At 44.6% G+C, this 24975-nt stretch overlaps 2 protein-coding genes across 2 annotated transcripts; both read left to right on the top strand.

The window, feature by feature from the left end:
- Positions 1 to 73: 73 nt before the first annotated feature.
- Positions 74 to 719, top strand: LOC108027537 (uncharacterized). The gene is made up of 2 exons (XM_017098981.3): positions 74 to 229; positions 286 to 719. Exons 1-2 carry the CDS (start codon positions 179 to 181, stop codon positions 604 to 606), a joined length of 372 nt encoding a protein of 123 aa, XP_016954470.1. The 5' UTR covers positions 74 to 178; the 3' UTR covers positions 607 to 719.
- Positions 720 to 13725: 13006 nt separating this feature from the next.
- Positions 13726 to 15652, top strand: LOC108027482 (glycoprotein-N-acetylgalactosamine 3-beta-galactosyltransferase 1). Its single transcript, XM_017098927.1, has 4 exons — positions 13726 to 14240; positions 14552 to 14660; positions 14716 to 14997; positions 15289 to 15652. Exons 1-4 carry the CDS (start codon positions 13726 to 13728, stop codon positions 15472 to 15474), a joined length of 1092 nt encoding a protein of 363 aa, XP_016954416.1. The 3' UTR covers positions 15475 to 15652.
- The last annotated feature ends 9323 nt before the right edge of the window (positions 15653 to 24975 follow it).

The raw sequence follows: 24975 nt of genomic DNA, 5'->3' as shown, positions 1-24975 counted from the left end.
TCTTCAATATTATGTAACCTCTTTGGGGAGTGTTTGTTTATAAAATCTTTTGTGTACTTACTCATTTGACTTGTCTGAAATCGTGGTCTACTTTTGCGCTAAATTGAAATGGGTAGGCTCAATCATATATAAGGCCGATGATTGAGTGATTGAGCTAGTTTGAAAGCAGTTTTCCGACATGATGGTTGTGCAAAGCGTCGTGGTGCTATGGATCTTCATGATAACTACGGTGAGTTTTAGCTACATGTAACCGGAACCAGGCTGATATTATTGTACCTTTTTCAGTGCCTTGGTGCAGAGGATTGCCTGAAGCTGCACAACTTGACCAGTGCCCAAGTGGAGGCAGTCGACCCATCCACTGCCGTTTCCCATGTTCCCTTGGCTGTCAAATGCTACAGTAGATGTGCGATTGATGGGTATTTCGGCGACGATGGGAAGATCGATCTGCAGAGGGTGGGAAATCGGGGAACCAAAGAGGAGCATGCTATTCTGGCCCAGTGTAAGCAGCGCTTTGATGACGCCACCGATCTGGGCAGATGCGACTATCCGTATCTGATGCTTCAGTGTTTGTTTTCGGCCAGAGCGAGCGGAACGAGCGGGTCATAATCAAGCTATTAATAAATACAATCAACCATATGACACAATACAATATAAGTCAGTATATGGCACACACAATGGTTAGAAAAATATAGAGTTGTATGTATATCAAACAAAATAACGCCTAACGAGGTAAGGGGGGTAAGTCGTAGAACAAACGCTTTCTATCTCGAGCTTCTTATAACCCATAGGGATCTCAAAACCCTACAACTAGGATGGGATGCATACAAACCCACAAACAAAGGAACAAATATTTTCATGTTGGGAAGAAGAAGAACATCATGTTTTTGGAATTACTTTTGAACGAAAAATTGAATTTCAAAAATTCGACGCGTATACTCAGTACGAATAAAACTAGTTTAAGAGCCGGGGGCATTTATCCCCACCGTATCCAGCAGCTCCAATTTTTCTAAGATCCCAATTTTCCACCCAAAAATAGTCAGTATTTTTGACGAAATAAAAAAAAATACCATACCTTGCTGAACTCTTAATAAAATTTCGAATCATTTGGCATCCACTACTACAAAATTTATTTTTTGTCCAATTTTTCAAAAAAAAAGTGAAAATTTTGAAAGATTTTTCGATTTGGCTTGTTAGCTTTTGTATGCGAAATAATTACTAAATGTATATATACATACTTGGAAGCCAAACATAGCATATTGCACCCACCCCTTGAATAATACCCGGAATGGCGAAAGATATAGAAGATGCAATTTGAACATAATTGAAATGCAAATCGCAGACTGGCAGCAGAACCAACATCGCCGGACGGATGTGTGGAGGCATTAATGAATCCCAGGCGACCCCACAGGATGCGGGGCAAATTTCAATTTCAATTTTCCCAGCAAATCATACGTAAAGTTTTGCCAAATACATTTGGGCCGGGCCGAAAGGGCCAAAGGGATATGTCAATGCAATCAGTGAGGCATTTGACTTGGCCTTTCATCAACTTGACTCAACGCAGTCGAGTGCAAAGGACCCAGAGCCCCGGACACAGGGCACGAGTTCCTTGGGCGACACTGCGGCTGCCACAAAACTTTTTGCTGGCCAATCACCAAGAAAGCCGCCGAGTTACTGGCTGCTGGCTACTCCTTACTGGCAATAATACCCCAAAGTAATGCTGCATAGGCGGGCCGAAATTAGGAATCATTTTGACCAGCCGGAAAAGGGGCGTTGCGCAAAGTGCTGAAGTCAGTGGAAAATTTGTGGACACAACATGTTGATGACAGGACAATATGCTGTAATGCAATTATGAATGCTGGTGCTACCAGGATGGCGATTTAATTGACAATGCAAATTGGATCAGCATTTGTAACTCTCTAATCGAATTAGCCCCGTAGAAGGCATCCCCCGCCCGCTGCCAGCTTTCTCCACAAATTCAATTTCTGACTTATGGTTATGGTTGGGGCTACGGTTACGGTTACGGTTAGGGTTAGGGTTAGGGTTGGGGCTACGGCGACGGTTAAGGGTCTTGCCCACTACAGGCCTCGCCTTTTTGGCCCCGTTCAGCAAATAAACTTTGCGTTCTCATTGCGGCAGTCGACTGCAGTTTCCTCCTGACCACACAACCAAAGGCCCCAGCAGCAGGAGGGGGTGGTCGAACACCGGGGCCGGGCCGTTGAGTGGACCTAACCACTGGAACGTGCCTTAACTTATAAAATGTTGCCAACTGCTGCCAATTGCAGTCAGTCCGAACGACTCACATCTCCTGGCTGCAATGCTCTCGAGAAATTCCAAGGAGCCTGCCGATTTCTCAATCTCCGGGTTAGAAGACCTTATAAGGCAACAGGGTTATACCTAATGAATGCAGGTCACATCTTGGAGTTAAGAACCCCTTACCATTCCCAATAGGCTGTTTCGAGAAGTTGTTTACCACAAGTAAGCCACTTAGTCTGGCAAAGATTTATTTTTATGTAATTAGTTGGGAGCTATAATCATTTTAATTCATTTCATATACAAGATTTGCCTTTATGATCAAACGGTTAGGGCATCTGGGTATTTGGATAAAGTAATACCTCTTCTTTTTTGAAACAAGTGGTTGGCCTTTTAGGCACCAGCTCATCTTTTTCTATACGGCCACTTGAACGAGGCCCGCCACCTGTTGGCGGAATGGGGCGAAACACCCGAGGGGGCTCGCCGCTCCGGAATTCAAAGGACCTCTGCCCGAAGCCCTCGACTGACAATCCCGACATTAAGACGCTGGCAATGTGTAATAACTGGCAGCTTGAGATGAAAGACAAGAGCCAACCGTGGGCCTTAGTTGGGGACTGGGATTGAGGAGCGGGCGGAGCCGATGGTGATGGGGAGGAGAAGAGGGATGAGGACTCGGTGGCCAAGAGCTGGGATGACAGGACGCTGAGCTGGCACAGAGCAGCAGCAGCAGCAGCATCATCATCATCATCATCGTCAGCAGCGGCTAAGGATGTGACAATGCTGAGCCCGTTTGACATGAGCATGATATAATAAAAACCGCAAACAAGTAATGCCTATGGAACCGCAGTCCTCTAGCCAAACGACTCCCGAGTCCTGGACCAAGTCGATGAGATAACAGCAGTAGGCCGGAGAATAGGATGGAGGAGCATGGCGAGGGGATGACTACTCAAGTGCTGTTGTCATAGCGCTACTGTCCTGCATGCCGTCCGGCAGTTCTGCCCCCACATCCTGCACTTAGAAAAAAAGTGAGTGGAGTTTTTTTTGAAATATAAGTTAAATGTCATCAATAACAGTTGAAATTAAGTATTAGTTTCTCAATGATTTCTTTGTCTTACTATATTAAATATTAATTAGTTGTTACGTAGGAGTTATTTCCAGGTAACAGGTAAAAGGAAGCGTTTCCGACGACATACGAATATATACTTTATATTCAGGATCACTAGCCGAGTCGATCTAGCCATGTCCGCCTGTCCGTCCGTCCGTATGCACGCTCAGATCTCGGAAACTATAAGAGCTAGAATATTAATACTTGGCATGCAGATTCCTACGCAGCGCTAGGTGCCATGCCCACTCTAACGCCCACAAATGGGCAAAACGCTTAAATCTGTCTGCCGCCCACATAACATCTACTGAAAAAGCTGGTAGGTGGCGCTTTTCTGCTTATATATTTTCATTATCCTTTTGCTCCCTTAAGCTGGGTAACGGGTATCTGATAGTCGAGGCACTCGACTATAGTGTTCTTCTTCTATGTTAGAGCATGTCGGTCTTGCAAGTGAAATTATTATCATAGAATTTTAAACCTATTCACGGTCTAATGATCGCACGCGAAATCTAGGAATTCACTTTATGATTTCGCTCAGTGCACCTTGGGGCCAGTGGGCATGCCGTTATCCTTTGGCGTGATTAAGCCACAAGTGCGTGACATTTTAATGCGACATTTATGCCCGGGACAAGAGATTATTATTGGAAATGCGCGCCCGGCTCGCGTGACAACAACAGGACAATGGCGAGGCAATAGCAGCGGCATAAATATAAACCGCATGAGCAGCAGCAGTGGAGGAGCTGCAAGGATAACAGCACAACTTGCTTAAAGCCCTGGCCCACAGCTTATTTATTTATCTTCCCCAGCTGACACCCGAGTGACAACTTTTGTTCCGCCCCCGTGCCTCGTCGTTCGAGGGGGCCAGCTACCTCTATGTCCTGTCACAGTCTTCCGACATTTCTGAGCCACCTCCCGAGAATGTGGCTGAAATCCTTGCAACATATTTAATTAAAAGCCAAGGCGACCGGCTGACAAATGACAGAGGGATCAGCTAAAAGACGACTCCCTGAGAGGGATCTGCAAAACGCAGAAAACCAAGGATGAGTAGTGTACAAATTTAACTAAAGTACTTAAATACACATTTAAGCACCCTGAAGGAAAAGAGCAGCAATGAAATGGATACCTGGCAAAGGAATACTGCAGATAATAAGTACTCGCTGCTGTAATCTCACTCCTAATTAGTGTCCAGCAATGTGGAGAGTTCTATAAATACAATGGAATCCATGGTCAAAGTGGACTTTTGGCATCGCAAAATAATAATAATAATAGCACCAAGTAATCGATACCCCAGTGCAGCTGGCATATCCCGGCTTTAAGTTGTTGACTGAGTCCTTTAGCTGTTGAGCAAACACCGAATGGGTATCCGGTAATCGATCTGTTTGAGTACTTGTTATCGATAATGACGAGCTCTAATAATAAAATAACCCAAGCTGCAGTACAGCACTTTTAGGAGGCGTTATATGGTGTGGGGGTGAGTTGATGGCTGCTGTTGAAGCAGATAATAACACAAATATGACATTTAATGCGCACTGAATAGAACTGTGTTTTCCTCTGACGGGGATGAAAAGTAGTCTGGATATTCAGTTTTTCAACTTGTCACAAAGCGAATGCGTAATCCCCGAATCTTTTTATTTGTTACAAATATTACTGTATAAGTTATACATTTTTTGTAAATACTGAAAATAGCAGACCCAATTTTATTAAATTCCCTGCTGAGCTTCTGATTTTTGGCTTTGGCAAATGTTTGCCGGATCAGCTTCCTCATCCCCTTCGGAGCCACCTTTTTGTCTCGCCTGCAGCTGCTGAAATTAAAATCGAAATCATAACATGTCAACACATTTTGTAATGCAGCAGAACTAGCCAAAAATAATAAAAGTCAGATCTAGAGGTGGAAAAAGGGGTACAAATGGGGAAAAAGGGTTGCCGAGCAAACAGGGGAATAATGCAAATGCAAATGAATCCGCAACGGCGGGATATCGCTGGTGCTGGTGGCCAGGAACAGGTGTTCCACTTGCTTCTTTATGCCAATAAAAACGGTTTGCATATGTGTATGTGGGGGAACCCGGTATAAAAATGTAATAACAAAGTTGGCGGCGCTGCTTTTTATGGCCTTTTTGTCATTGCGTTTTGTGTTTGTGTGCAGTAAAAACTATTTTCCCAACCCACTCCCTTTTACCCCCTCCCTGCTCCTCGCTCCGCCCCTGACTTTTGTGTTTTCCAGCAAAATGCCAATGGACACAATGTTCCCGCAAAGGGTGGCTCAACTTGTCGGAGCTCACCAATATCCATGATAGTGGTGAAGAAAAATAAAAGAGGATTAACTTACTTTAATGCTTTTTGATTTGTCATTATACTGCAAAAGGTGTCCAAAAGCATACCGTGAAAAATTAACTTTAATTTGACCGGTTCTTTCGGACTCAAAATACACATGTTGCTGCCTTCTCTTCAGCGCCCTTTCTGGGCTTTAGTTGTATTTATAAAATGTATCACCGCATAGAGCCACCCTACCACTCAGAATGTGTTTAGGGTGTTTGGGGTGGACCCTTGTCATATCAGTGTGCTGAAAGTAACCGCACGACGCTGAAAAGTATGCAATAGCATTGGCATTCCCCCTGCTGCGAAGGACTTCAGCTGCAGGACAACGACCAGTTCTTGGATCCGTACAGTTCGCAGGTCCCAATTCTGAGTTTCCCGGACACCCAGCCACCCAGCCACCCAGCCACCCAGCCACCCTGCCACCCATCTGACGGATCCGGGCTCCAGTTCCATGTGCATTGACATTGCCGGCGCCCGTCAGCGTTTTCATTTCAAATTCAAATGCTGTTTGCATAAAAAACGAGCTAAGACATCGAAAGGCATCACGTGCCCAGGACTCCGGCTCCTGACTCCTCCCCGGCCATTCCGGCGGAATGTGGGGCCAAAAATTGCTGGAATGCAGGAGGACCCCCCACCCGTCCACCCGTCCACCCGTCCAGCAGTCCGCCAAACTAGTGACAATAGCAACAAACGGATAGTTGCAGAGATGTATGAACGAGCAGTGGGTGCACATGAAAAAATTACCATAATATAAATATGCACGTATCAAGTTACAATATATGGCATCCCATCGAGAGAGTCTGAGAAAAACGAAGTTGGTTGATAGGAAATGCAAGAACCAGTTAAAATTGTATTGTTTCAGGCAAAAGTTCTGTACCTATGAAGAAATCGATATTACTTTCAAAACTGGAATAAAATTGGTTTGAAATAACTTTTTATATCTGATTTCTAAGCTTTCTGTCTTACGCCCATCTTTATTTATTTTTATATCGGCCTACAAGAACAGTAAGAAATACAATTTAATTACAAGCAGTAACATTAAAGTTTTCGATATTTTTGACAAGAAAATAATGTGAGTGTGTTTGCTTTTTTACCAAGTTGAGTGGGCCAAGTGGGTGGACTGTCGTTGGCCTCCATTTCCCTGCCAAAAAATCGAACCGAAATTGCGAGAGACGTTCCATTTGGCGGGAGCGAGATGGCAGAGGGTCAGGGTGGACGGGGAGACAGCCAGCTGGCAGTCGTTTTGCATGTCCGTGTTGGGTTAAGTGGATTGTTTACTTTGATTACAAAAATATGGCAAATGTTGGCACGTTTGATGTCTCACTGTGTGTTTGTTTTCGAGTGTGTGTGAGAGGTGCAGGCAGACGCAGTGGTGGAACAGTTCAACAGTTCGATCGTGATTTTGAGTAGTGTTCGTTGGTTGCATCTTGTGGTACCAAAAAATCATAGGCCACCAAATCTGCGTGATTGCATTTAATAGTCAGATATTTTAAAACTGCTTAAGACATGGCTTCAGAACTACATTAGAAGTGTTGCCTACATTTGAGCGCTGCCTTTTTACTAATACAATGATTAGGTGTGCACAGGACTTTAGCGGTTGTAACAGGAAAATACGAATGTGAAGTAAACTCTACATATTTTTGTTTCTATAACAACATTAAGATAAATTCATTAAACTTTCAATTTTGCTTTTAAATCATATTATTTTCCATGGTGCGACGTAAGAAAATACATAGGACTTAACTGTTCTTTCGTGCACATCGTGACGAACTCGTGAATCCGCCATGTTTGCGCATCTCTAGTCTGCGCTTTGTTCTTTCCCGTCGAGATCGCTTACCATTGGTTCTTGAGGGAGGGGAAACATGGAAGCAGACGCCATGTTGAAATAAAATCAGCTGTTTGAGTTAGCTTATGGCTACCAGCTGCCACTTGCTGTGTTTCCTGTTCGCCTGGTGTCTGAGACTCAAACACCAAGCATTTCGACTTAGAAAATGTTACGAAGTCCTTGGATTTATTGGGGTAAATTTCTTGATTCCTAATTTCAGACACCAGGCGAACATAAACGTTTAGCAGGTGTCGAAACAATCAGCTGATCGGTTTATTCTAAGCTTATTAGAGATGCTCCCGTGACTGCTTCCCTTTGTCACGGTCTCAGCAAATACATGGGGTTTCATTCTTATGTCGTGCTTATCATGACTAGGTCGTGACAGTCCCGTGACGAACTCGTGAAATCGTCATGCTTGCGCATCTCTAGTCTGCTCTTTGTTCTGAACCAACGGTTCTTTCCCATGGAGATCGCTTTCTATTGGTCAACAGGGAGAGGGGAAATATGGAAGCAAACGCCATCTTGAAAAAATCAGCTGTTTAAGCTAGCTTTTAGCTACCAGCTGCCACTTGCTGTGTTTTCTGTTCGCCTGGTGTCTCAGACTCTTACACCAAGCATTTTGACTGAGAAAATGTTACGAAGTCCTTGGATTTATTGGGGTAAATTTCTTGATTCCTAATTTCAGACACCAGGCGAACATAAACGTTTAGCAGGTGTCGAAACAATCAGCTGATCGGTTTATTCTAAGCTTATTAGAGATGCTCCCGTGACTGCTTCCATTTGTCACGGTCTCAGCAAATACATGGGGTTTCATTCTTATGTCGTGCCTTTTGTGACTATATCGTGACAGTCCTGGGACGAACTCGTGAAATCGTCATGCTTGCGCATCTCTGGTCTGCGTTTTGTTCTTAACCAACGGTTCTTGGGGGAGGGGAAATATGGAAGCAAACGCCATCTTGAAAAAAATCAGCTGTTTGAGTTAGCTTATGGCTACCAGCTGCCACTTGCTGTGTTTCCTGTTCGCCTGGTGTCTGAGACTCAAACACCAAGCATTTTGACTGAGAAAATGTTACGAAGCTCTTCGATTTGTTGAAGGAAACTTCCTAATTCTGATTTCAGACACCAGGCGAACATAAATGTTTAGCAGGTGTCGAAACAATCAGCTGATCGGTTTATTCTAAGCTTATTAGCGATGCTCTCGTGACTGCTTCGCTTTGTCACGGTCTCAGCAAATACATGGGGTTTCATTCTTATGTCGTGCTTATCATGACTAGGTCGTGACAGTCCCGTGACGAACTTGTGAAATCGTCATGCTTGCGCATCTCTAGTCTGCTCTTTGTTCTGAACCAACGGTTCTTTCCCATGGAGATCGCTTTCTATTGGTCAACAGGGAGAGGGGAAATATGGAAGCAAACGCCATCTTGAAAAAATCAGCTGTTTAAGCTAGCTTTTAGCTACCAGCTGCCACTTGCTGTGTTTTCTGTTCGCCTGGTGTCTCAGACTCTTACACCAAGCATTTTGACTGAGAAAATGTTACGAAGTCCTTGGATTTATTGGGGTAAATTTCTTGATTCCTAATTTCAGACACCAGGCGAACATAAACGTTTAGCAGGTGTCGAAACAATCAGCTGATCGGTTTATTCTAAGCTTATTAGAGATGCTCCCGTGACTGCTTCCCTTTGTCACGGTCTCAGCAAATACATGGGGTTTCATTCTTATGTCGTGCCTTTTGTGACTATATCGTGACAGTCCTGGGACGAACTCGTGAAATCGTCATGCTTGCGCATCTCTGGTCTGCGTTTTGTTCTTAACCAACGGTTCTTTCCCGTGGAGATCGCTTGCCATTGGTTCTTGGGGGAGGGGAAACATGGAAGCAGACGCCATCTTCAAAAAAATCAGCTGTTTGAGTTAGCTTATGGCTACCAGCTGCCACTTGCTGTGTTTTCTGTTCGACTGGTGTCTGAGACTTAAACACCAAGCATTTCGACTGAGAAAATGTTACGAAGCTCTTCGATTTGTTGAAGAAAACTTCATAATTCTGATTTCAGACACCAGGCGAACATAAACGTTTAGGAGGTGTCGCAGCGATCAGCGGATCAGTTTATTCTGAGCTTATCGGAGATGCCCTTATGATTGCTTCCCTTTGTCACGGTCTCATCAAATACATGGGAATCCATTTTTATGTCGTGCCTTTTGTGACTATAACGTGACAGTCCTGGTACGAACTCGTGAAATCGTCATGCTTGCGCATCTCTGGTCTGCGTTTTGTTCTTAACCAACGGTTCTTTCCCATGGAGATCGCTTTCTATTGGTCAACAGGGAGAGGGGAAATATGGAAGCAAACGCCATCTTGAAAAAAATCAGCTGTTTAAGCTAGCTTTTGGCTACCAGCTGCCACTTGCTGTGTTTTCTGTTCGCCTGGTGTCTGAGACTCAAACACCAAGCATTTTGACTGAGAAAATGTTACGAAGCTCTTCGATTTGTTGAAGAAAACTTTCTGATTCTGATTTCAGACACCAGGCGAACATAAATGTTTAGCAGGTGTCGAAACAATCAGCTGATCGGTTTATTCTAACCTTATTAGCGATGCTCTCGTGACTGCTTCGCTTTGTCACGGTCTCAGCAAATACATGCGGTTTCATTCTTATGTCGTGCTTATCATGACTAGATCGTGACAATCCCGTGACGAACTCGTGAAACCGCCATGTTAGCGCATCTCTAGTGTGCGTTTTGTTCTTAACCAACGGTTCTTTCCCGTGGTGATGATTTTCTATTGGTCCTTGGGGAAGGGGAAATATGGAAGCAAACGCCATCTTGAAAAAATCAGCTGTTTAAGCTAGCTTTTGGCTACCAGCTGCCACTTGCTGTGTTTTCTGTTCGCCTGGTGTCTGAGACTCAAACACCAAGCATTTTGACTGAGAAAATGTTACGAAGCTCTTCGATTTGTTGAAGAAAACTTTCTGATTCTGATTTCAGACACCAGGCGAACATAAATGTTTAGCAGGTGTCGAAACAATCAGCTGTTCGGTTTATTCTAAGCTTATTAGAGATGCTCCCGTGACTTCTTCCCTTTGTCGCGGTCTCAGCAAATACATGGGGTTTCATTCTTATGTCGTGCTTATCATGACTAGGTCGTGACAGTCCCGTGACGAACTCGTGAAATCGTTATGCTTGCGCATCTCTAGTCTGCGTTTTGTTCTTAACCAACGGTTCTTTCCCATGGAGATCGCTTTTTATTGGTCAACAGGGAGAGGGGAAATATGGAAGGAGCCGCCATCATGAAAAAATCAGCTGTTTAAGCTAGCTTTTAGCTACCAGCTGCCACTTGCTATGTTTTCTGTTCGCCTGGTGTGTGGGACTTATAAACCCATCGTTTTTACTGAAACAATGTTACGAAGCCGTTCAATATGTTAAAGTAAATTGGCGATTTTTTAATTTCAGGCAACCAGGTGAAGAGAAAAATTCGTGGGCGGCCAACATTCAGTTTTTAAGGTTTTACGAGAGGTGTGCCAATCAGAAACATATACGGCCTGTGGTAGCTGATCAAGCGATTGCCCATCTCTGGTCTGGTTATACCAAACAAACGGTGCCCTTCCAGTAAAAAAGTGTCAACGCCCACCAGCCACCTGCTACGGCTTATGTTCGCCTGGTGTCGAAGCGCAAGACTTTAGCCGTAGCACTCGCCTGTGCGGATCAATTTTGTCGGAAAGTTCCGCCATTTTGAATTTCTGATGCGCTCAGATGTAGGCAATGAAAAAATCCTAGCACACACTTGTGCCACAAAAAGTATTTTAATTCTCTTTTTGGTGTCCTTCGACAGTGTGCCGATTTTTTAATTCTTAAAAATACAAACGAGTACAAACGAATTATCGAAACAGTCGGACTCCTACCGATTATAGGTGCCTTGCGATGGACCCAATTTCGGGAAAACGGGTTACTTAAAATCGAGTTCGTCCGCTGAAAGAGGAAATTTGAACATTTCTATACCTAGCTGTCCAAATGAACCATCAATTGGTCAAATGGTTTTTTTAGATTAATTTAAAGAGTTTTGCCACCCGGATGGACCCCCTCACGCCGTCATCTCTACTGCCAATAATCCTGCCTAAGCTCATATTTACGTTAAAAAAAGATATGGCGCAGCGCGAAAGGGAAAGAGGGGTAGGTCAGACAGCTAGACAAATGGCGTTTGCCTTGGCGCGCTTGTAAAATCCAAAAGCTAACATTATTACAAAAAATCTGCAGTTATACATTTGACTTTGGTTTGTTTTTATGATGTGCACACAGTTTGCAGATGACCGACCGACCATCGCAGGACCTTCTGGTTGGCTGCGTTTTTATTGTATTGGGACTGCGAGAGCCAGATGGAAAGGAACTGTTGATTGTGGGCCAGTCGTCTATGAAGAATATTGAAGCGAGGGGAAATCGAAGGATCCATTGTCTTGTTAACTGAGCTGCCCCCAAAGTTGGGGAAATTCCTAGCTAGTCTAAAAAATAATACCTATATTATCTGTATATATAAGGTTATATGCACTCCACTTGAGTGACGCCAGTAATATTTCTTATCTCTTAATTTTATAATTGTTAATTTATACTTAATTTAACTAATTAACTTATTAACAATTTTTCAGATATAATATGTATACCTAAAATATATTATATATTTTAAATATGTGTACTGATGTATTTATAAATGTATACCCGTTACCTGAAGGTGACCACCTCGACCGCCGCCCCTGTGGGCACCATGTGGGTCACGTCATCGAAAGGGCAAAGGCATTCATCAGCCCCACTTTGGCACCCAGCCCCTATTTGCATTTCATGTTGAACTGTGTTTGCCCTGGCCAAAACTAATTTTGACGGGCGGAGAACGAAAAAAAGGAAAACGCGCGGGAAAAGCCGACGCTTTTATTGAAAAAATTTATATTTGTTTTAGGCGCTGGGAAATCGCAGCAGGGCCACGCCGCCCACAATGCCAAATAGTTTTCATTCTTACCCGCTGCTGGCTGCATTTTATTTTATTAATGGGAATTTGTTTGCCGGCGGAGTGGAGCAGTCGGGGACAGGACGACTGCACGATTGCACAGTGCGCTGCTGGACGACTGGACGACTGGAGGGCACGGATGCGTCCAGGATGCGACCAGGATGCCGCCTCGTCGCTATTATGGCAGCCATTTGTTTGCACGCGAGCAGCAGAGTGCTCCGAGTCGCCCCACAGGGCGTACGCGCCATATTGTTTTTCTCGCGCTGTTGGCGGTCTTCTCTGCCGTGCCACGCCCCCAGCTCCGCTCTACCGCCCCGCCCTCGAAGAGCGTCTGGGCAACGACCACATGTCGCTCGTGATTAATTGAAAGATTCTCTCAACTTCAACTGTTTTCGGGTTTTGCGCTTGCCCTACTCCAAAACGCCTTTTTATTACTTCTATATATATTTTCCTCTTTTTTTTTCCCCAAGAAGCTTGTTGTCCTGTGTGTTTGTCCAAAGTGTTTTGATTAATGAACTATGCTGAGCGCAATTTAAATAAATTTCCTGGAATATCCCCAGCTACTCTGGATGGCGTGGTGAGCAATTAGTTCGAGGGACTAACTGCAGTCTTTCCCAAAGTTCTTTAAGGTTAAGGGCTCTTTCCTTAAATATAAAAACCAAAAACAACGAATTTTGCACCTCAAACTAATTAATTTTGCATTTAAAAACGATAAGAGTGCACTTGAGAGAGCCCTGTTTCGAGGAACACGTTTCCAACCTTGAATATTTCCTATTTGCTACTCATTCAAAAATAAGCGATAGGTATTCGCGATATTAGATCAACCACTATGCAGCAGTGATAGCGAGGATAAAAACCATCCAATTAGTATATCGTTATAATATGATATCTTTGAAAGCATAGTAAGCGTGTCTTATGTAATGAAGATATTGGTTAATATTTACTTTACGAGTATTTTAATCTGCTAATTACCTTTTGAAGTGTTCAGTGTCGACGCCTAAAATAGCACCATTATGATAAGACTGCCTTTTCTCCCAATTTCGCCGACTGTCGCTGCCCGGCTCCCTTCCTCTCCCCACCATATAGTTTGCTAATAGAGCATTCTTGCTCTGCGATGTTCCCGAAACAAGTATCAGTTTTTGGACGCCACCTTGTCTTATCTTCGGCGCAGCTCCCTCGTTACCCGATTGTGATAAGGCCCACTGTTGGTGGTGGGTGCCAGTGCTTCCCGCTCTCCAGCTCAGTATCGAAATGGACGGGGAGTATATCACAGTGGAGAATCCACCGGCTTTTGGAGCGGAAAGTGCCGGGAAACTCCGCGCCGCCCAATCACCTGGCACCAATCACCTGGCCCTGCTGACCTTCCTGCTGGTCAGCCTGGTGATCATCCTCTATGCCTACTGGGATGTGATGGTGCTCACCGCCGGCGCCTTGCCCCTCACCAGGGGCGCCGTCCCCAACGATTCCAGCGACTCCAACGAAACGCTGGCCGAGCAACTCTACCGGGAGGTGAGAGTCCTCTGCTGGGTGCTCACCACGCCCAAGTACCACAAGACCAGGGCCGTCCACGTCCTGCGCACCTGGGGCAAGCGCTGCAACAAGATCTACTTCATGACCTCGGAGCCGGACGATGAGCTGCCCACCGTTGTGCTGACCAAGCCGGACAAGTACGAGGTGCTCTGGGGCAAGACCAAGGAGGCCTTCACCCACATTCACGAGCAGATGCGCGACGAGGCTGATTGGTTTATAAAGGCGGATGACGACACGTAGGTCAAGTATTCGGAGAAGATTAATAGGGTTTTGGGGCTATCTGCTGATTTCATGATTTGATACGGGTAAAAACCCAACCGATTCGATGTCTTTAATTTTGTTGACTGAATTTGTAGTTTATGTGCTGCCTTGTTTGGCAAGTACACTTGAACATACACATAATTTTATAAATAGAAACACTATCTTACACCAAAAACTCTTTTTAAAGAAATAATTGCTTAGCAAAGAAAGAAATCAGTTTAAGTATTATATGCAAAAGTATTTATTCACTGTTATAGTAGTAATAATAGTTCTACCCCTATCAAAGCTACGTCTTTTTGGAAAACCTGCGCTACATGCTCTACCCGTACTCGCCGGAAACATCCATTTACTTCGGGTTCAACTACAAGATGGTTGGCACCCACCAAAAGAACGAGGTGAGCCACAAAGTATGTACACAGTTGAGTGATTACCCTAATCCGCTTTGGCCAGTCGTACATGTCCGGAGGCAGTGGCTACGTGCTGAGCCGAGAGGCCCTGCGGATCTTCGCTGAGGGCCAGAACGACTCCACTAAGTGCCGCCAGGAGGACGATCACGCTGAGGACGTGGAGATGGGCAGGTGCCTCTTCAACCTCGGGGTGAAGGCGGGCGACTCCCGCGACGGCCAGTTGCGCAACCGCTTCTACCCGGTCGCCCCCTTCGTGGCGCTTCTTTCGGGCAACATGGGCCTGGACTTCTGGCTGTACAAGTACGCCTACTACAATGCGAGAGCGGTGAGGTGTAGAAATGGATTTCGTTAGACCGATATTCGGAGAAAATACTGACACTCAAGAGTGTCATTTCATTGAAATAGGTGTCGAAAAGTATGCTTCGATTTATTTGAGACCGGAAAATAAGCGTTTTTTGTCGCTTTTTATATTTACTTGTATTATTTTTTTATACAGGGAAAATAATGTTCCATTTTGTAGAGTAAAGTTTGGTCTTTAAGTTTATAAGAAAGGCTTTATATAAACTAAAGTGACTTTTTTCATACGAAAGTATATTAAATCACCTTTTCCCCGCAGTGTATGGACTGCCTATCGGAGTACCCGGTGGCCTTCCACTACGTGAACAACGAGCAGCTGTACGTGTACGAGTACTTCAACTACCAGTTCCAGCTCGCCGGAAGGCAGCAGGTGCCGGAGCGGCTGCCCAAAAGGATCAGGGAGGAGGACCTGGTCATCCCCGAGAGCGACAACACGGTGACCTAGGAGATGGCCCTTTGTCCTCCCCGCCAGCGAAAATCTCCAGCTTTTTATCTCTCTTTTTTTGTTTGTATGCTTATCGTACATTTAATATATTATGGCTATAAGGCAGACGTGCCAAGGCTGCCAGATGGTCTCCTGTTGCGACCCTCGTCCTCGCCCGATCCACGTCCTAGTTTATCTATTCATGTATTTATTATTGAGCAGCTCGTGGCAGCCGGGCCACACAAAGGCGGCCAAAGGACAATGCTGGCCAGCAGGGTGGACCTTAGCTTGTTGTGTTTTAAGCGTTCTTTAACTATCATAAGTGCAGCTTTTGGTGCAACTCTAGTTCTAAAAGGGAGTTTAACCTTCATAAAACAAATTTACTGAAATGATTAAATGTTGCTTACTAACAAATTTAAAAACTGTATACATCTTACTATTCTTCGTTTTAAAATATTTAAAATAAATATTGTTTGAACATAAATATTTTGGTCAATTAACACAATTAAGGTTCACCCCGAGGACTTGGGGTCCACAGATACTTATCCTGGAATGCGAAAAGGAAAAACCGAACCTGACTGCAAAGACTAAGCCCTTTGAATTGCAGCTACAGGGGCATCGAGCGATTTGCATTAGTTTGTCAAGTTGATAAGATGTCGCAGGAACGCAAGTGATTGCTGATTTTGTGGGATAAACAAGAAAATTATTAAATAGGTGTGGAAAAAGTTGTGTCGGGTTTTTGAGGTTGGTTCTCTCAACGATCTACAAATTCTCCTATTTTGAAATCCGAGGGTGCTCTGACCTAAAGTTCCTTCGACATTCTACTGTCGCCTAGGGAATTTTTACTGGACCGAACACTGCTCCAGTATTTCTAAGGATTTCCTAAAATTTTCTACGAGCTTCAAAAGTTTTTATTTTGCAATTACTCATTTATCATTTTGGAGCCAGTGGAACAATGAAGCCGCAGAAAATGGGTAACGAGAATAAGGCAGAAGGCTTCAGGCAGGAACTACCTGTAGGCGGTAAGGCCTCCAGGAAGAACCACGAGATGGGGGACTATGAGGAGCAAAAGAAGGGTCCGGAGTCCGAAAGAGAGTGCCTTGGCCGTAGACGCAGGTTGCAGCGACTTCTGTCTGAGGAATTGCAGAACCACAAAGTAATCTCCGAATCGCGAAGGGCGGCGATTCAAAAGATGTGCGACCGACCTGGGATCCCGAAACAGCGCACCTCCATTCCGGAGGCGGACCGTCAAGAGATTATGGACATCATCGACATGATGTGGAAGAAACTGAACGAAATTATCGCCAAGATTGAGAAGTGGATAGAGGAGGACAACCGGATGACCATGCCGCCGATGAGCCTACTGCCACCGTGCGTCAAGTGGGAGCGCCCTATCATCTGCACCATGCTCCACTCCGCGAAGGCACCGCAGCTAAGCCGCAAGGCCGTGAAGAAGGTGATCACGGGCCACAACCACTGACGAGCCCACCGTTTGCAAGAACAAGGACGTTGCTGCCCAAAATTCGCTATCTTGTACATAACTGGATTCGATGTAAAAGTATTCTTGGCAATTATATTTCGTTAAATTGTGTTACAGTACGCAAATTTTTTTTTTCTCTGGAATTTCCAGCAGGGTTAATTGCAGGTAAAACGAATTTGTTACTTTTAAAATTATAGTTCCATAACATTGAAAAAATCATGGAACAACAATCAAAAAGAAAAAGTCATTGGGGAACATACCAAAAGAAATCTGCAACATAAAACATGCCACTAAGAACAGAGATCAAGTTCAATGCTTAATAAAGTAATAGTAGTATTAACTAATCTTCATGAGGACCACGCATAGTTACCACGCAATGGTCACGTCATTGATTTCAACCTTCAGGCTACAGTTCCCAAATGGTTCTATCTTAAAATACATGACCTGGGTGCCATGGCAGCCGAAAAATGTTTGACTCGGAACTTGTACTTCAAGTATGTACTCAGTATCCCAACGCTGGTGTGTGTGTGTGTCGTCTCTAGGTGTGTGCTTGTGAAGTGATTATATTCCAATAATTACGAGAGATACGAGAGGATGTCGTCATACCGGAACTGGACTCTAGGAGGCAGTGCATCGCGGATCTCTCCAGGCTTGTACATTACTCACGTAGTAGTCAACTAAATTATATATGCTTAAAAATCTCCTAAGAGACATGCAGGAAAGCCAATATCTCTTGAGAACATACGGGCTAGTCAGGCTTATATTTAAGTTTTCTTGTTACGTCAATAGAGTTTAAGCAGCCACTCGCCCCTCTCCTTACTCAGTGGGTCGCTATTAGGATTATGCGTTCGTTGGCTTATGCCAAAAGCCCAATTCAAGGCACTTAACGCTCATTTTCGCCGGCTGCTAATTAAGGTCAATGCTCTTCCCGTTCCACTCTCGAATTTTCCACGTAGCCGGCGAAACACACGCATTTCGATACTCGGTCTCCCAGGCTAATTAGGAAATCTGCTTCCCCACCCAACATCTTTGGAAAGGACGCGTCAAATGGGAGTGGCATGCGAATGGGAATCGGGAATGGAAATGCGAATTTCCCCAGAAGAAAAAACAATTCGGGAAAACACTTGCCTCTAATGCGTTGTGTGGTGGCTCTTCATAGGCACGCTGCAAGAGGACGGTGGTGCTCCGCATTGTTTCACTCGGCGACCCAGACAATTTCCGCTCGTAAAAGTGGTCCTCCGTCGGCTGTTCTCCTGGCTACTGGTTCCTGGTTCCTGGCTCCTGGCTCATGGTCCCAGCTCCTGGCCACTGTAATTAATACCAAAATAATTGTATTTGGATAACACAAACGTAATCAAGATTAATTGAGTAACAGCAGGTAGTTTGCATAATTAGAGCGCAGACAGTGAACACCCCATAGGTCCACCCGTTCCTCCCGAAAGCATAATTTGCAATTTCAACTGTCTGCCAACGGAGCCCAAAACAGAAAGCCCCTTTCGCCCTGCCCCCATGCAATGCCCTCAGCGTTTGGTTGGCTGGCTGTCTGTCTCGCTTGTGGCTCGTGGGTCGGCAGGATCGGGTCCTCGCCCGTGGGTAGTGGATTCTGGACAGGGACATCCGCCTACCCACACCGGTTTTACATTGAAATCGGACACGTTTTGGCAGCCCAATGTGGTGCTTCTTTTCGGGGAAAATATTTAAAACCGGGTAGGTACATTTTCGAAAAACACAATTTAATTATCGTAATAAGAGGGGACTTTGGATCGAACTACCCGTTATTAAAGGCCTCGTGACACCCGCTTGACTTTCGACCAACTGACTGGATTTATTTTAAAGGGCATGTTAACATCTTATGAATTGATTAGGTTAACCATGCTCCAGACTTCTTAAAATAATTACAGTCAGTCATGTTTAGACCCTAGGACTCAAAAACCTATTGTAACTCAATTAATATTTAAATGCATCCAGATAATTTTTGAATTACTTTTATTGAAGTACAAAAAAAGAGTCAATTTCATATTTTCTGCAGTTTGTTAAATTTTCTCTCCTTATAAACCGACCCACCGTTGTGCACATATATGCCTCTGTGGGTGTGTGTGCTTTTGTGTGTGCGCAAAGGGGGCACACAAATCATTTTCAGTTTGTACAATTTCTATGTCAACTTGTGTTGGCTTTTCTTTTCGTTTTTCGGCACTCACTCCGCCCACCGTCCACAAGTTCAGCTTGTTGTGCCACTTTTGTTTAGCCGGCTCACACACACGTACACACTGGCAACACATACAATCGTTGTTGCTCGACTGCACTTCCGGCCTTTTCGGCTACACCTACACATACTCCTACAGCGCCATTGACTTTTCAACCATGCAGCTGCATTCAGGCAAACACACCAGTACACACACACAGGGCAACGCACACACCTAGGCACGCCCCTACACACACAGGCAGTATCAGGTTCGCCGGCATATCCGGGCCCTATGCAAGGCAATGGACTTTCGCTCGGACAGTGGAATGGTCAGAGAAAACTCCTTGGATTTTGAAAACCTCTTTGGGAACGGTACCCTGAAGTACGCTAAGGTATCCACTTAGACTGGAAGTGCCAGGGACAGTTGCAGGTTTTTGCTGTCATAGCATACTTTTTGGTAAAGTAATTAAAAGGCCTCATCCATGTGGCTTTGCTTGTAAAAAAAACCGCCAAATAAAACCACCACTTGTATGACACGTTGTATATGAGCACTATGATTACTTACTTATCATTAGCAATGGCTCTTTAGACTGATAGAGGCCGACTTATAGTAGTCCGCAGATTTTCCCACTGTGCCTACCCTGGTTGCGCTTGGCCTCCTCCTTTTTTGGTGAAAGGGACTCGTGGCAGGAGGCCCTGTCAGCTTTTTCAGCTTCAAGCCATTGAAAAGTTCTCAGTTGCAACTGCAAATTATGTTGCCTGGTGCTGTTGATTGTTGCCACTGTTGCTGCTGACAGTGCCTGATAATGGCGTACAATGTTTATTTACTTGCTTTAACATTTTTGCTGCTGCTGTTCATTTTACTTTATTCTGCCCCTCGCCACGCCCCACGCCCCACGCCCCACAGCCACTCGGCGCCCGCCTGCGCTGCACATGCAACATGCTGACAATGAGACACTTGAGCATTTGGCGCCTGATTGCATGCCACACTCTTGCCCACTACAGTTCGCACTGAAGGAAAAATATTGTTATGCATATATTATAATCAAAATACTTGTATCTATAGTAGAGAAGAGTAATTATTAATTGAAGAACATTTGCTAAACATATATAAGGCCTCATTTTTTTACCACACTTTAGGCTGATGTGGTAAGGAGCAGCAGCACCTCTTTTCTCCCAGTGCACCTGCCCATGTGTGCAAGTGCTGCCATCTCCGTGGTGTGCAATGTTTGTTTGCTTTTTCGACTTTGACTTAACTTATTTGTTGCTCTTCCTGTTGCTGTTACTGTTATTATTGCTGCCCTGCAGTTGTTGCAGTTGTCGCCAGCACACACATACATGTATGCGCACCCACACACGCATGATGATGCTGCCGCCGCTTTCCTCTTCCGCTGCTGTAAAGTGTCGTGTTGGATTTGCGTAATTTATGCTCTATTTGCCTTTCGGCTTCATTTCACTTTTTGCCGCTGCTCCTGCCACTTTTGCCCAAGTATTCACAGCAGTCGCAGTGGCAAATCCCCTTTGCCCCCGCCCTGCCCTTTTCTGAAGGCCCCTTGCCGCCGCCCCTTGCCGCCGCCCCTGGCCGGGTGTCGGTGGCCCTCGCAGGACACACTAAGCTGCGTGGGCTTTTGGCTTTCGGCTAAGCCAACTGTCGACGACGAAACGAGGGCCCTACGCACGAGGATAGGGAGTTTCGGTTTCAGGTCTCGGTAGTAAGAAAATGCGGCCCGTATACCTTCTGAAGCTGAACATTTGATATCGATATAAATTTGCCTGTGCATAAGAAATACGTGGTGTATTTGATCTCAATCCCTTACAGTTTAGAAATTATTTTGTCTTACATTTAAGAAATAATTATTTCTACTTACCAAACTTCCTACATACAGAAAGAAAGTTCTTTAAAAGTTAAAAATTTTTAAAAATGTAGAGCAAATACATTTTTGTACGTCCAATGTATACAGTGCTTACAAATTGAACAGTTATTTAATTACATTTATAGATTTTAAAACATTACTTATTTTTTGACTCGTTTAAATAAATAGGATGTTTTTACATTTTAGGCTGTGACCTACCACCGAAATTTCAAAGATTTTAAATTCAGTTTGGTACTATAGTTTTTGGTCTTAAGTTTACTATATTATTGAAATTCCAGGCAGCTGAGTGTAGCGCAGCGACCAGGACCACAACTTTGGAGTCCTGGCCACCTTTCTGGCCCGGACTTGGCTTCATTATTTTTATAGCATTGCTCTATATGAGAACTCAATAAATTCTAACTGGCGCAGGGTGGGGCATTTTCAACAGGCGATTAGTTTCCAAGGTGCCAGGACTCGTAAGAGAGTCCTGAGTCCCGACTGCCGACTTCCGAGTTCCGAGTCCTTGCTTGCGCAACAGTTGAGTGGGTTGGCGGGCTAAGTGGGTTGAGTGGGCCGACTTGGGCGAGTGGGTGTTTGAAAACCTAATAGGTTTTACATAGCACACACGTTGCAAATAAATCTAAATGCAACAGAGCCAGGAAACTTGGTGAAAAATCCTTTGGCAAATAAAATTTACATAGACCGAAAGGCCGGGCGGACTTTTTTCGATTCCTCTTTTCTTGGCACGGCCCATGTGAATTTATTTGAAAATTTATTGAGTTTTCGTGTTAACCATGCATAATTAAGTTTTTCCAAGTGAAAAACTGGCTGGGCGTTGACTCTGCCCCGCTTTTCACCCGACTTTGCCGCCCTTTCCCCCCATTTCCCCTGTACGCTTTGAGCTTGTTGTGGGCAGGGCCTTTAAGATAGGCTTTTGGCTTTATTTACGAGCCAAGTGCATGACTATATCCAACCTCTGTCCGCAGTGAAATTGTTGTTTATGCGTTTGCGGGGGAGTGAATGGGATGTGGGTGGAAGAGGTGGTGCAAATCAAGTTATCCCCGGCTGTCTTGGCCTGGAATTATTATTCCTGATTGCATTTATTTGCTTTATTTCGTTGCCGGCAAGTTCATCTATAATGCATGCATGTCCTTCGAGTGCCCCACTCCCGATTTTCCCGGCCGTCCTGGCTGCCTTCATCTCCTTCCTCCGTCTCTGGTGGCCTTTTTGCGTTGCTTAAGTGAAATGCATAAAAATCAAATAATTTTCCTGTTTTTCCATTCGCCTTCCTCTGCGCTCCTCCGACTGCTCACATCGTACTTTATTTCTTTTACATTTTTCTTTAATATAAATACACACTTTGTACTGTCTTCCAGCGGCGCAGAACAGGGTGGGGTGGAGGGGCAGGGGGTGGACTTTCCCGGAGACGACATTCGAAATGTTGAAAGTAATTTCCTCCACTATGGTTGATAGTCCCGCTGCTGCAGCTCCTGTTTTTGCCTCAGCTCCAGCTTCAGCTTCAGTTTCTGTTCCTGTTTCTGCTCTTTGTGTGCAGCAGCCTTAAACTATGCAACACATTTCCTTCAAGTAGCTTACAAAAGGATGCACTGGGAGAAATGTGATGGTTAAGACTCAGGAACAGCTGAACTGAAAAAATGCTAAATCTAGTAGTTCCATTAAAGGGAAGCTCGCTCTAAATTGATTCTTACCTTTAAGATGCAACTTTATGAACATAGCAGATTTGAGAACATTTGCTTTTTCGACTTCCTTTTCGCATACTTTTCTCCCTGTGCAGATGCCCGTCCTGTCCCAGAGTGGCAGTCAAGGTAAATCGGGATGCCATACGAAGGGTCCTGCCCCATTGGTATGCAAGCCGATTTCAGCAGCAAAAGAGCACACACACTCTCTGCGACCTAATAGAGTCGAAATTGAAGCTTAACATTCTTTTTTGGGGAGCAGGCGGCCAAGGGTTCCCAAGGAGTCCGACTGAGGGCTCTTCCACCTCAAAGGCACTCCTCTCGAGGTAGGGCGACGGGTGCAGTTGCCGTATGTTAAATGGTCCAGGAAGAAATATTGCAACAAAATAAAATATAGAATTTTTATTCACTTGTAATTGCTAAGTTTTTCAAAGTATTTCGCTATGAACAAAATGGCTGTGCAACGTTTTTACTACCAGCGAACCATTTTCTAAGCCTTAGCCAGCATTATCATAAAGAAAATAGAAAATAGCTGGGTCCTCTTAACTGGAAAATAAATAAGCAAAATTGCTTGTTTTCGGTTACCAGTTCGTCTGACTGCCCTTCACTCTTTTAAATGTTTTCATTCCGATTCGATTTCACTTCGGAGCCGAGGAGTGCTCAACCTTGTGCAATTTGCCAATTTGACAAACTATGACTGATAATTGAGTGCTCTGTGCATATATATAGAATCCATCTTATAGATATGTAGGGGGAAAAGTGAGGACTCCTTTCCTGTCTCTTTTGTTGTCCTTTCAATTTTGCGATTGCCATTCGCAATTCATTTGCCTTGTTCTGTTTATTCGATTTGGCATCCGGACAATTCTCAGACCGGCTGACATTTCCATTTAAGTGGCCTTTTTGTGGGCTCATTTAGTAATTTCCCCCATTTCCCGTTTGCTCTCATTTATCGCGAAATGAAATGCAAAATCGAATTGCTAAACTCTTTGGCCAACTATTCCTTTTTTTCTCCGACAGCCTCGTCTTGGGGCTGGCATAATTTTGCATCATTCGGGGCTTGGGTTTGTCACACAGCCAAATCGAAATGTTATTTATATGTCGTACGTGAGCTGCCTGCGAGCTCCTCCGGTGGTTCTCAGGGGAATGAGAGTCCCTCTTCAGATACCCTCTGAACCATAACCATGTCTGATATGCTGCCTAGAAGCCACTGAAGTATGAAGTATTAAATATGTGTATATTTGCATACTTTTATACACCTGAATACTTTTTATTAGTTATCAATGTGTTAGGATCAATGTGTTTCCTTTAACAACTACCACAAAATATTTCAGTATACTTTTCATACAAGTTGTATTTTAGTTTCTAGGTCCCTAACTTAGTCTGGAATGTAGGTAATGCCTTCTGCAGGTTCCTTCCCTATGGGTTTCTAAGAATGGTACATTCGGGTATCCCCGCCACAACCTCATCAAGGGTTCGCTCTGCACTTGTGCTCGGGCTTTCGCCCTCTGTGTTTCGCTTGATGACGACAAATGCGAGCGGAATGGCGACAACGTGCACGGCTTATCGCTGCCATGGTAAAGGGGAGGGTTAACGCGGGGCTCCGGCGGACCAAGACCCCTTGAGGGGGCTTCTCGCAGCGGGGCGGGGACGCGGTAAGTCTTTTGTTTGTGATAACATTTTTACGTGTCTACAAATTGGCCAGCGGCTGCCATGGCACCTTGCTCAATTATTGTTTTTCCCTCGCTTTCGGGTTGTCCTTCGGACACCTGGAGTTCCAGCAAGCGCGGAGTTCCTTTGGCTGCCCTCCATTGTCTATCACAGCGCTGATTTACACACAACCGATGGAGGGGAGAGTGCACTCATCACGCACTCGACTGGCTTTCTATTATTTCCCTCGCAGTGTGGAGCATGCTGATAGGCGCGAAGCAGAGCCAGGCGGTGTCTCCAATTACGGAACTTCCATGGTGGAGCAGGGCGTGAAGGCCTCCGAGCCGAAAACCCTGCAGGTGTTGGCCTGCACTCGGGAAAAGAGAATGTACTGAGATGATATTCTAGTGTTTTTTAAGATTGGAAAAGTCATAATTGAGAAGACTTCACTATCGTGACATTACAAATTGTAAAATATAAAGTGCTTGACTAAGATCTACGATTAAATTCTGTAGAAGTTGGACTAGAAGTTCGAATTTACAACCAATTCTTTTCTGTCCGTGTCCTATTAGACTTGTGGAAGCATATCGGATCGTCTGGGGAATCCCCTTTCAAATGTTGTCAATGTGCCTGGCTGCGATTATAAAGTGCACTGGCTTATGA

The sequence above is a fragment of the Drosophila biarmipes genome, chromosome X, assembly GCF_025231255.1.
Source record: "Drosophila biarmipes strain raj3 chromosome X, RU_DBia_V1.1, whole genome shotgun sequence".
Taxonomy (NCBI): Eukaryota; Metazoa; Arthropoda; class Insecta; order Diptera; family Drosophilidae; genus Drosophila; species Drosophila biarmipes.
This window is presented reverse-complemented; position numbering and strand designations above follow the sequence as displayed.